At 33.7% G+C, this 13732-nt stretch overlaps 1 protein-coding gene across 2 annotated transcripts in view; it reads right to left on the bottom strand.

The window, feature by feature from the left end:
* Positions 1 to 13732, bottom strand: part of ADGRV1 (adhesion G protein-coupled receptor V1) — a 524455-nt gene that overhangs the window by 384620 nt on the left and 126103 nt on the right. For both annotated transcript variants that reach the window (XM_073887989.1, XM_073887998.1), the window contains 10 exons: positions 12509 to 12602; positions 10540 to 10618; positions 10299 to 10437; positions 9518 to 9659; positions 7731 to 7993; positions 5465 to 5640; positions 4546 to 4670; positions 1490 to 1647; positions 1253 to 1399; positions 812 to 919 (listed from right to left, as the gene is read on the bottom strand). In XM_073887989.1, the coding sequence (XP_073744090.1) occupies positions 812 to 919; positions 1253 to 1399; positions 1490 to 1647; positions 4546 to 4670; positions 5465 to 5640; positions 7731 to 7993; positions 9518 to 9659; positions 10299 to 10437; positions 10540 to 10618; positions 12509 to 12602 (1431 nt within the window). The remainder of the gene's footprint in view (positions 1 to 811; positions 920 to 1252; positions 1400 to 1489; positions 1648 to 4545; positions 4671 to 5464; positions 5641 to 7730; positions 7994 to 9517; positions 9660 to 10298; positions 10438 to 10539; positions 10619 to 12508; positions 12603 to 13732) is intronic.

Raw genomic sequence — 13732 nt, 5'->3', positions numbered from 1 at the left:
TGACCATGAGGTAAGACAAAGCAGGCAGACAATTCCTTCAAGGTTTCTTACCACAGAGGGGAGGAAAGGAAGAAAACAAAGCAGAAGGGGGTGAAATGAGGAGAGAAATTCCTTTTGAAGCTTGGAGATGCGCATTTATGCAGACTATTATAATCCAATAGAGATGTTAGTGATGCCACACACAGAGGGAGTAACTAAACCTTCTGATGGCCAGAGGAGCCTGGCTTTTATAGAAGGAAAGCTTCCTCCATAACAGGATGGAGGAATAAAACTAACTATGTTGCAAGAAGGTTTCTGAATTTGGTCTTGGCAAGATGACTAAACTCCTTCCAGAAAGAAGCTTTCTTAGTCTTCAAAGTCATTAGTAAAATTGAGGAGATGAGAAGCAGGTACAGGAGTCTGAGGAGTGAGAAAACTATCAAATAAGCATTATTAGGATGGTGAGATGTCGTTTACTTGAGAAATGTGGAATTTCTGGGGTGATGTTAAGTGCCCATCTGGCAATGTTAATCATGAAGTTTTAGTTATACCACCTATCCAGTTATGTGATTTTTCTCCATAACATTTTTCAATGCCATTAAATTCTAATTAAATGTTCATGCTTATTACTACACTTGCTCTGGCTCTTGAAAACAATATTTATAATTCTACTGTTTAAAAATTAACTGTGACTAATTAACATCTACATTCTACTTTGCTACTTTACCACAACCAAATTATGGAGTTTTTTTAATACTAAACTTACAGACTACATCTTTGATGAGTTTCAAATATAGCATTTTTTTAAAAATTCACTTTAAAACAATCAAACCTGAGTTAACTCAGAATCATCTCTTTGACTTGCGACAATTAAATAATCTTGATTGTCTGAACCAAAATATTTTACTTGAGAAGTTTCCGAAATAATGACTGTTTGTACCTGCAAGGAAGACAAAACCATGGGGATAAATATTTAAAGGAGAATTTTACTAGGAAAGGCTCTGAATACAGTAATAGTATGAGTTAGTATTTAAAGTTCAAAACTTAAAAAATCATTCTGAGCACTAGGTATGCATACCTACGTATCATTTCAAGACAAACAAAAATATCCCTGGATTAAGACACTCTGCTAAAATGTGTATCAACTTGCAAAAAAAAAAAAAAAACTTTCACATTAATATAGAACATATATTATCTTCCATTTAGATCAATCTTACAAATCTGATTTTTCCTTTAAATAAAGCAATCTACAGAAAATGAAGATATTTTTTACCAAGAATAATTTGAATCCAGATGTGAATGTATACACACTGTTAACAGAAGGCTTTTTGCCACTTCTTTCTTCATGAGTAATCACAAAGTAAGGGGAAAGACCAATATTAAAGGCCTCACATGTTTTAGGATTTTCTATATTTAAATCCTAGGAAATAAGAAATAACAGTAATTCATGAGACAACCAAAATTCACGTGTACATTTTATTTTATGTACTATAAAATGACTGATGTTTACCTCAAGTGGAATAAAAATCCCTTGCCATCGATAAATAGTAGAAGACAATTTTCTTAACATTACACCATATATTGAATCTTCCAAAGTAAAGAAACACCAACCAGAAGCCGATGCCTCCAAAAAACTCTGAACTATGGAAAACACAGCATCCATTCCTCCTGAAATACGTAAATCATGATTTGTTAATGTACAAAACCTTCAAAACTTTATCTATGCCGAGTTTATTGCTTAAACAGCAAGACCAGTGAGTTTGTTACCAGAAATAAAGATCCTTCTATGATGTGTGCGTGTCTGTCAGACAGAGAAAAATATAAGCTAGAGAACTCAAAAATAACTAAAAGTAACAATTTTTTAACAAACTGTTAAAACTCTACTCTGAACCCATGTAGATTTTTCCAAAGTGTATTTAAAATACTAAATGTGGGATGGCTGGGTGGCTCAGTCAGTTAAGCCTCTGCCTTTACCTCAGGTCATGATCCCAGGGTCCTGGGATAAAGTCCAGTATTGGGCTCCTTGCTCAGCAGGGAGCCTTCTTCTCCCTCTCCCTCCCCCTGCTCATTCTCTCTCTCTTCTCTCTCTCTTTCTGACAAATAAATAAATAAAATCTTTAAAAAAATAAATAAATAGGTAAAATAAAATACTAAATGTATATCTTAAAGGGAAATATGCTCAAAATTTTTATTAACTTTCATAAAGATGAAAATATAATTGAGAAATGTTTAAAATAATATACAGTTTTATAGAAACATGCTAAATGTGGGGTTTTAAAAACTTACACTATTAATTTGAAACTATGCCCATCCAATGATTCCTCACTTTACATGTTATATATTTAAGAATGCCAAAGCAGACTCATCTGTTTTAAATGGCTGTCAAGTTTTTAATCAACATGCTATCACAGGTACATGTCCTAAAATTTTGTACTACATTTAAACAGAGAAAAACAAAAAATCCCTATCTCATGAAGAATAATTTTTAAAAAGCTCTATGTTTTATTATAGCAATTTCCCAAAGAAAGTTCTTTTAAAACTTTAGCTAATGGTGTGAACAGCAAGAACAAATGTCAAGGTTGAAATCTAGGCCCCTTATAAATTACTGATTATTTTCAGATTACCAGTTCAAGCAATCATGTCAATGCCTCATATGTACTACCCACTAGTGATTTCCTTTCCTAGAAAACCGTATTTTTCATTCCTATCTTGTCATCTTTTAAAGGTACACCGCAGTTTTTGCATTGAGTCTGAAGGTTTGACATTAAGTCCTGACTATCTGGCCAGATGCTTCCCTACCATAATTCAGGAAGATGGTGAATGAAAAATAAACAATGCTGACATTTAAGAATCTCCAACATATACTCTTACAAGTACTTCCAAAAATGCATGCAGATCCCACACAATAATGAGATAATTCTGAAGTAGAAATCATAATCTTTCTTTTTTGGATTCCACCTCCTCCTGCCTTTTAGACAATCATACCGCTATTAACTATCCCTTTCTGTTCTAACTATTTGATCTCTCTCTACTTAATAGGTCTTTTCCATCAACATGTAAATATGCTTAGGTCTCTCCCAACTAAACAAATGAACAAAGAAACCCCCTTGAATCCTACACCACATCACCACCTTTGCTTGGTCCTACCTTCTCAGTCAAACCTCCTGAAAAGTTGCATACATTGGAGGGCTCCATTCCCTTACCTCCATTCAAAATGTTATTCAGTATCCCTCTATACAAACAGCTCTTGCTATTTTATTCCTTCTCTATTGCTAACTACAAGGGATATATTTTTGGTTGTCATCTTACTGGGGGCTTCTACACCAGCAACTGACACAGTTACCACTCCTTCCTTTTTTGAACACTCTTGTGTGGCTGCCTGCAGTCCCACATTCCCTGGGTTTCTTGCCAGGTCTACTCCATCTTCTTTAGTAACATCCTCCTCTCTTTAGTAACTCAGTCTGAGCCTACTAAGCTCAGTCTGGGTCCTCTTCCCTTCTCTACCTACAGTCCCTCTTTCCAGGTTTTTACATCAATTTCCATGACTTTAAATACAATATACATGCTGAAGATTTCCAAATCTCTGCAAGAGAGACTTTCCTTTGAGTCTGGAGAAACGTCTTCTCAAAAGTATCTCAAATTCAAAATGTGTTAAATCACACATATTTTACTCTCCCTCACCAAAGTAATACCTAGTCCTCATTCAGTACTCCCTTTCTTATTGAAGAGTATGACTCTCCATCTAACTATAGAAGCTGGAAATCTAGGAATCATCTCTGGTATCTCCTTCATACCCAGTCAATAGATGCTAGTCTTAGCTAGCATGTGGGCTGACCTTTTGTTTGCCTCCCTTTATCCTCTCTTTTCTTCTGTGCCAATTCATTCTTTGAATGGTACCAAGAATGGTATCTCTGAAATACAAATGTGATCCTACCACCCCACAAATATACACGGCAACCCTCCTGCTGGCCTAAATCACGTTAACCCTAGAATAAAGACTAACGTGCATAACATATTCTTCAAGCTCTCGAACTATCGGGTCTTACCTAGCTCTCCAACCTCAATACTTCCCCTTATTTCTAACTCTAATGTCCACTTGGCGGTTCTTCACTTATAGGCTCTTTCATGCCTCTAGACTTGTGTGCCTGAATAGCTTCTCACTTTCCCTCCAGTGACCCTACAACTCAGGTCTTTGTAGAATCAATCCCTATACATCATTCAGTCCTAGTTCAAACACTGATACTCCTAGGAGGCAGTCACTTATGTTCTCATAACACTTAGAATTACTCCTTTAAAACATTTTTTCTAATTTTAAACTACACACTGGTTTTAACTTAATTTGGTTTATTTCTGTCTCCTCCTATATTCTAAACACCATAAGTTCAATATCATGCCTGGCACATGATAGGCTCTTAATAAATATTTGTGGCTGCGATAAAAGAATTAGATATCTGTTCTCCATTTTCAACAGATCCATAAGATACATGGGATGGGGGGGAATGTACATCTGATACATGCAATCTTTCTTGGTTACAGAATTTTGTTCTTGCAAGAAACCAAACGTACTCATGCCAAAGGCTGTTTCAGATATTGTCTCCCATTCCACACTCACAGCTAAATCAATGCCATTAGCACGTGACACGTTTAAATATACAGTCCTGTTGGCTTCTTCAATGTCTATAGAGGTGGCTCTAAAAAAAATGGATTGCAGAAAGCAGAAAAAGAATATAATTTCTACATATTAAATATAAATATCACATTGCTAGCATATATTTAATATACTTCTAAACTTACATAAGCCAAGGTGAGATCCATCCACAAACATCACATGACTGGAAAATTAGACTCTACAGCTCAAAATATTCATTTATGAGGATTAAAAAAGCACTACAATCTTATACTATGATCTTAAGAACATACTCAGAGTCAGTAACATCATACTATATATTCTAAAAAATAAATAAAGCTTTGTCACTCCTAAGTTTCTTCTCATAAACTAAAAACATATCACAAGGAAAAAAATGAATCCAGAAATTCTTAGCTTATTACTAAAACTAGATCTACTGGAGTATTTCTAAGAAATAAAAAAACAAATATGTGGTCGCTTCCAGAGGAATTTTCAAACTACAATCATGCTAATATATGCTTGAAGAGTCATTCATTTGGTTTAAACAGCTAAGAATTTTTATATTATTTCTTGCTTTTTACTATTATTGAAAATACAAAATTGTGCAAGCCTTTACCTGAAAGTGTGAATTCTGAAGAAATAAGAATTCTAATAATACCATTATACAGGACATGATTAGGTTTTTAATGCTCCTTGTTACAGGAGGGCATAACGCCTCTTGGATCTATCTGCCAGAGCTCATTTTAAAAGTCTTCTTTAAAAGAGTCAGAGATCAATTTCCCTCTCCATTTTCTTTATGTTAAAAGATATTTCCTATCTAGCTTCAGAAGTGACAATTTCCTTATGAATAAACTGTACCTATTTGCAACTGCAGAGATACTGAATAAACCCAGAGGGGCCTGATTTTGCAAAACTGTTATCAGGGTTTGAACATGTGCCCCAAGTCTAGCACCTCCAGTCGGATTAAACAAGGTACAAACAAAATGCTCATCCATCTCTGGTTCGGTGTCCAATATGGCGGAGATGCGTAGGGCCTGAAAACAAAATCAAAAGATAAAGTTACTAGACTACAGTATTTCTGTAACATACATACAAAGAGATCTGCTAAACCTTTTTTGACAGCAAAATAATATGTTTTGGAAAACATCACTTCTTTTTTATTTTAATACTGATCCCCATAATATGTAATAGTCACAACTGTTTCAAGTTAACACTTTTAAGATTTTCAACACCGTGATATATTGCACTGTCTAAAAATAAATTTTATGTCATTTAAAAATAACATTAAGATTAAAAAAACAAATTTAGGTATTGATTTTTGCTAACTCTTAATCCTGCACTAGCTACATAACTGCATTAATCTCATTCTGGTATAGGATTCACTGTAAAAAAGCAGTTATAGCCATAGTAAGTACAAATTAGAAACAACTCACATGTTTATTGACAGAAAAATGGATAAACAAATAGTGGTCTATTCAATGCAGTGCTACTCAGCAATAAAGAAGATCCAACTACTGATGTGTACAACCAAATAGATCTCAAAAATTATGGTGACCAAAAAAATCCAAACACAAAAGAGTACACACTATATGATTTTATTTATATGAAGTTCAAGAATCAGCAAAATGAGTCTTCAGTGACAGAAACCAGAAAGTAGTTTCCTCTAGCAAGGGCAAGAGACAAGAAGGAAACTTCTGGGAGAGGTAATGCTCAATATACTAATCTGAGTGGTGGTGGTCACATCAGGGTATATATTTTTTTAAGGTCATTGACCCATGCATTTGAGATTTTTGGCATTTACCATTTATATCTCAAAATAAAAACATGGGGAAAAAGACTGTTATGTAGATGAAAGAAAAATCTATTTAATCTAATTTGCTCTAATATTTAATTTGCCTAATGAACAGGAAGATCTTTAAACACACTGTGAAAAAAGTCTTTTAAGAAAGAAAGCATAATAAAATTATAATAAAAATTAAAATATACAAAAATTAAATAAATAAAATTTAAAACATTTTTAGAAAGAAGGAAAAGCCTGAGAATGTAAAGCAGTGGAAAATTCATCACTTTATTTTTTTTTTTAAGATTTATTTATTTGACAGAGAGATAGAGAGAGCACAAGTAAGCAGAGCGGCAGGCAGAGGGAGAGGGAGAAGCAGGCCCCCCGCTGAGCAGGGAGCCTGACATGGGACTCAATCCCAGGACCCTGGGGTCATAACCTGAGCCGAAGGCAGATGCTTACCAACTGAGCCACCCAGGCACCCCCATCAAATACTTTAAATTTGAATTCTTTTATATCTATATCAAGATGTAAATATTCTTAAATCAAAGGTTCAAATTTCCTAAAACATGAACAAATTGGACATGAAAATAAATGAATTCAGAATGTGTTGAAGTGTATACAAACTGATCACAAAGAAGGTTAATTACTGGGTAGGCTGTTTTTGGATGAAATAATTTTAAATATATTACTTTACAATTATTATACTTTATATGTCAGGCTTGGAAAATATCTTAAGCTAATGCAATTAGCTACTTTAAACTTCAACTGTGTTTTAAAAAATAAGATTTAGTTGCAGGAATGGAAAATTACCAATATACAAAAAAAGGAGTTTCAGAAGGTAAACTTCTATAAGTATAAATCACTTATAATTAAACCTAAATCCAGCATTTTTTCTCCAATAAGCTATTCCCATTCACCTAGGATATTTGCCTCTCACATAAGCAGGCTAAAGTAAGCAATTATATTTTGTTAACTGAAAATGTGGCCAAAAGAATGACTGGCTAGGGTGGTGACTACATTAAATGGCTTGGAGTTTCCTTTAGTTTATGTTTTAAGAATAATATAAAGTGAAGTATGCTACCTAAATAGTTAACATTTAGGACAGCACTATGTACATTTTCCTTATTATTTGCAGATTCCACTACCTTATTAACAGAGCAAATTTCTCTAGCAGTGCTCTATGCAGACTAGATAGCACCGTTAACACTTTCACACAGTAATCTAATCATCTTGTCATCTAAGCTGGGAGTACATATTTTTTTCTTTCTAGGACCTAGGGTGCTCCTCTAAGAAAAATTATTCATAAACATTATTCATTCTCATTAAAGCCTCATACTATACCTTGAAGCGAACACCTTCTTCTAAAACAATGTAGCCTTTGGAAGGGGTCAGATCTTTAGACTCCATTGAGGAATTTATTTCTGTCACAATGAACTGAACTGTCACAGTTCCAAACAGTCCTTGTGCAGGCTCCCGAACAATGTATAATACTGCAACACTCTCCTGGACATAGAAAGCTGTTGGTTCTCTCAGGAAAAAGTGCTCACTGTTGTTAAATGATAAGACTCCTGGGCCATCATCATTAGCAAGGATAGTAATTAAGGCTGGTGAAATAAAAATATTAAAGCAATAAATGAAAATAGAGTGGGTTATAAGTTAAAAGTAGATGTTTCATTATAAACTAGGCCAACTCTTCTCTCGACCACCTTCAAAACAAGGGAAATTCTAAAAGGCATTTAATAAAATTCCATATTTATTCATGATATAAAAATAACCAGTCATCTTGGAGTAAAAGGCAGCTTGCTCCTCAACCTCGGAAGCCAGTAACAAATACCTAACTCAATGTTGAAACATCAGAAGGGTCACCACTAATAACAGAAACAAGACAATAATGCCTACCATTACTGCTACTATTCAGCATTGTCCTGGAGCTATGAACCAGGTAACAGGTACAAAAGCAATGAAAAGAAAGAGTCAGAACTAACACTATTTTCTAGACAACATGACTATCTTCTTAGAAAACCAAGAGAAAAAAAATTATTAAACTATTGTAAGAGTTCAAAATATAAGCTCTTACTCAACAGATGATCTTGATCGCTAACATATACAAAGATTTACATATAAGAATATTTATTGAAATTTTATGGAAGTTTGGAGATAGTCTGAAGGCTGATTAATGGGGCATAGTTTAAAGTTAAAACCCACTGTCAAAGCACATACTCTTTGAATTTGAAACAATGGCCACAGACTCAAGAAAGGTTCTAAAGACTTAGAAATATCAATTTGTTTCATTAATATGGCAATAAAAATGAAAACTAGTTTTTGAGTTATTCAAGATTGTTTCTTTTTTTTTACTATAAACTACAAAGTTTTTCACTATTGCAGATTTTTTTCACATAAAGGCCAATAATTTAGGAATACAAAGGTTAATTAAATTAAGGGAATCCCAAAGAACTATCAGCCACTAGCTAAAATAAGAGGTTGAAGAGTCAGTCAACCCCTGGTCTTCTAAATCCACCTGATTTATGTATCACCAGAGGAACTAAATTAAGTGACTTTTAAAGAGCCCTTCCAATCCTGTAGTTATGGATTTCCATGAAGTCTCCTCTCTTTTTTAACCTTCTCTAAGCAGTCAGTATGATATTTAACAAGCAGTAAACTAGGATGAGTTTTCATAACAACGTCAAACTGTTCCAACCAAAGAATTATGGCTCCCATAATGTCTTAGGTATCAATATACTTCAACTCTGTGTGGAAATACTACAGCAATGAGATGACATTAAAGCCTTGTCAATCCCTCTATTGTTAAATAGGAAACCAGAGCAGAAATCAAATTCCAAATGAAAGATATTCATTTAAAAATTAAATAAAACCTATAATAGCTGCAGAAATGATTTAATATTATCCTTTCTACCAACCTACTTTTTTGTTTTACACACACACACACACACACAACCACAGACTGGAAGCACTGTTATACTGACACAGGAATTCTAAAATGTCCAGCTTAAAATATTTTTAATTCTAAGCACAGAAAACCATCAAGACTCTCTAATCCCTTTACATCTGCCTCCATATCAGGAAAACTGCATGAGTGAGAGTGAACTATATAAGAAATTATCAAATACCTGTTGTTTTTTCTCCCAGCTCGAGTCCAGGAGAAGGATTTGTTAAAATCAGCTGAAATGTTTCATCTCCTTCTGAAACGTCATCATCAAGAATCATGATGTCAATATTTTTATATCTTTCTCCATCAACAAAATGAAGAATCTGGTCAAGAAAGTAAAAGTAGACAGTATTATATTTAAATACACGGTTGAGTTTTTATAGAATATTTGGCAAGAAATACAATATGGCTGGCAATGTGAAATTAAGCTATTTTAATAAAAATAAAGGATTTTTCCCTTATTTTTGATCTTTTTATTTAAATTGACAACGTTAAGTTTAAAAAGTAAAATCTATGAAGAAGAGAAGTAAACATTTGACTAAGGAATAAAAGGCATCAAGAGACAAAAAGCATTTGAAAACACTAATGATGTTTCAGTAAATTAAAACAAAGAATTAAAAGACTTAAAATTTTCAAGAAACACTCTGGAATGCTCTGATATAAATATAATGACAAAAATTCTTTGACACAATAACTTGTGTTCTCCATTATCAAGTATTGCAATAAGGTAGTGAATAAAATAGTATCAAATATTAAAACAAAATGAATGAATAAAATAAAATATAGAATAATCTTTAGAACTAAAAATTCAATTTACATATTTTACTAAAATAATGAAGGAAGCTGTTCCACAATGAGGAAGTCTTCTGCCCTAATTTATTATGGAATATATAATAGTTTATTACTTTAAGATTAATTTACTTATACAACACCCAAATCACTATAATTCTCAAGGATTTCACCATTGGGGGGAAGCTGTAATCCAGCCCCAGCTGTGCTTCCAAATTCTGGGCATACACAAACAAGGAAACGCGGCCAAGGGTCCTTTTGCTCCTCTGGGCTACCAATGTTAAACTTCCTTTGGTTTCATTGACTTCGAACCTAAAATAAACAGAATACATTAGTCTTTTCCTTATAAGCTTTTATTCAGTAGATAAAGAATCTGAAACTCAGAAAAGGACCCTCACACAGCCTTGGTCTTACCTGCTATGTTGCCATTCAATTATGCCTCGAGCACCATCATTGGCATCAATAATAATTTGTGCAGTCAAGCCCTCCGAATCTGAAAAAACACAGAAGTATATTTTTAAATTAAAAAAATGATTAAGAAGAGAATTATTTGACATAGAGGTTACATAATTTCTAATATAGAGATATTGTCAACATTACTCAAAAGATGTTTAAGAAAGTAAAGATATAAATGTTTATGATATTTGATTAAGGAAACTTTTTGCTAACAAGAGTACTGACTTATAGAAATCTAATGAACTGAGAACAGTATAAAATAAGCACCTGAGATGATGGTTTTACTTCTATAATTTTAATAGAAAGAGGAAAGGAAAATAGAGACCACTGGAAGGAGTAGAAAGAGGAAGAAAAGAGAAAGAAATGGGAAGAGACAAGCAGAAAGTGCTGCAGAGAAAAATACAGGTGTAAGAAGGAGATGCAGGGAGAGACAGGGATACAAGTTGAGACAGGAGGGAGAAAGATGGGGAAAAGGTTAAGGGGGACAGAGGTTCAGACTGAAGTAAATTTCTCTAATCCCTTTTTATCTTGTACTCTGTCTACCAACATTCATTATTCAGTCTTGAAATATTAACCAACCCTGTTCCTGTTTGGTTTTTTAATATTTTTGTCCTTTCCCTTTTAAAATCCAGATGCTCTACCTTACTCTTAGGATACTTATGGCAGCTGCCTAGGCAGGGAAAGGATAGGGAGAGTGTAATTCTCTGAGTGAAGACAGCATTGTCAAAAAAAAAAAAAAAAAGAATACAAATCAAAATCTGTGCCCATCAGACTAGAGACTACAAAGCACAAGCCCAGCTCCAGCATCTCCTAGCTGTGTGACTCTGGGCACATAATTAAGCTTCTCGAAGCCTCAGCTCCCTCATATGTAAAATGTGAAAGTAGAAAGAATGATGGTACTAACATATAAAGCACCTGAAACAAGGGCATTAGAAAGCACTAAACAAAAGTTAAACTATTTAAATTACCTCTAATATGAGTTTAAAGAAATATGAAGTATCTGTTAGCTTTCTTAGCATAAATATCTTGTAATAAATGCCTGATATCAACAGCCTAGTCCCAGGAGTCATGTATTTTTTTTGCAAAAATATTGAAACTTTTCAAATAATAATAATATGTTAAAAATTGATTATTCCCTTCCTTTATTTTCAAAGTTGTCCAACTGAGCCTCAAAAGTGAATGAGGAACCCCTATTCCTTAGCTCACTCCTCTTGACCATGCTTCTCCTCCTTTAACCCAGACTAATTTCCCGCCCTGTCCAGACCACCTTCGAACCAAGGTATGGGGAAGAGGCTACCACAGTGCTATTCACCACCACCACCTCCTGGGCTATCATACCTACAAATTTCACATAAAATCCCCAATATTAAATGTCTAAACTGCAAAAAGAGTTTGCATTTTAAAATAAGAATACATCTTTTTAATCTACATAAATTTATACTGAGGTTCAAGTTTTACCTTTCAGTCTGTAATGAATTAACTGAGTCTTTTCTAAAGCATGAAAAGAAAGAGGTAAAGGTCAAAAAAGAAGCAGAGAACACAACAAACAAACAAAAGTTCTGCTTAACCTAAAGGAAAATAAAATCATCTGATAGTTTAGAGATCTAATGAAAACAGCAAATGAAACTTTAAAAGGAAAAATGCCTCCCTAAGAACTAATTCTATTTTGAAGATTACAAATTTGGTTATAAATAGCTGTAAAATTTAAAAAGCATCATACAATAAATAACTCATAAATGTGATTACAATCTCCAATATATAAAACTGCCATAGATGACAGTCTCTAAATTAAAATAAATCTAAAAGCTCACCAGATTTTCTTCTATAGTGAGATTAACAAGTATTACAGTATCACTTTTGATTAAGAAATGAATAACTTTACTTTGTTTGAAGTGAATAAACAAAAATAAACAAACAAATATCATACCTAGTCTAGGAGGAAATGAAGTTAAAGGAGCCATGATAAGGTCAACATAAGTTAAATTCACAAGGAAATATTCTTCTAGCTCTGGTATGTCATCCTGTAAAAATTATATCCATTAAATCTCCTATTGTTATGCTCTCAAAGTAATGACCTCTCATAAGCAGTTTTTTAAAATTATCTGATAAATATATGTGCTTAAATAGTATATAGCAAGTATAAAAATGCAAACCTAGAATAAAAAGATTTAAAATTTAAAAAATAAACATGTCTTGACTATGATTTTTTTTTTCAGATTTGACACCAAAAGCAAAAGCAACAAAAGCAAAATTAGTTTTGGAACGCCTGGGTGGCTCGGTTCGTTAAGCAACTGCCTTCAGCTCAGGTCATGATCCTGGAGTCCCGGGATCGAGTCCCACATCGGGCTTCCTGCTCAGCGGGGTGTCTGCTTCTCCCTCTGACCCTCTCCTCTCTCATGTTCTCTCTCTCTCATTCTCTCTCTCCCTCAAATAAAAAAATAAAAATCTTTTAAAAAAAGGCAAAAATAAACAAGTGGGACTATATCAAACTAAAAAGCTTCTGCAAAGGAAAACATCAACAAAATGAAAAGGCAACCAATGGAATCAATAAAGTATTTGCAAATGACATATCTGATAAAGCGTTAATGTCCAAAATACATAAAGAACTCATACAACTTTGCAGCAAAAAAAAAAGCACCACAAATAATCTGATTTAAAAATGTACAAAGAACTGAATAGACATTTTTCCAAGGAAGATGTATACAAGTGGCCAATACATACATGAAAAGTCCTCAACATCATTGATCATGAGGGAAATGCAAATCAAAACCAGAATGAGACATCACCTCACACCTGTCAGAATGACTATTATCAAAAAGACAAGAGATAATTATTGGTGAGAATGTGGAGAAAAGGGAACTTTCGTACACTCTGGGTGGGAAGGCAAACTGGGGCAGTCACTATGCAAAACAATATGGAGGTTCCTCCAAAAATTAAAAACAAAACTACCATATAATCTGGCAATCCCACACCATATTTGCAGAATTATTCACAATAGCCAAGATATGGAAACAACTTAAGTGTCCATCAATGAGTGAATAGATGAAGATGTGGTATATATAAACACAATGGAATATTATGCAGCCACATGGAAGATGGAAATCCTGCCATTTGCAACAACATGGATCAACTTAGAGGACATTATACTACG

This window comes from Callorhinus ursinus, unplaced genomic scaffold (assembly GCF_003265705.2).
Source record: "Callorhinus ursinus isolate GAN/ISIS: 27379988/994484 unplaced genomic scaffold, GSC_fseal_2.0 scaffold3, whole genome shotgun sequence".
Taxonomy (NCBI): Eukaryota; Metazoa; Chordata; class Mammalia; order Carnivora; family Otariidae; genus Callorhinus; species Callorhinus ursinus.
Note: the sequence above shows the minus strand (reverse complement) of the source record. Positions and strands in the feature narration are given on the sequence as shown.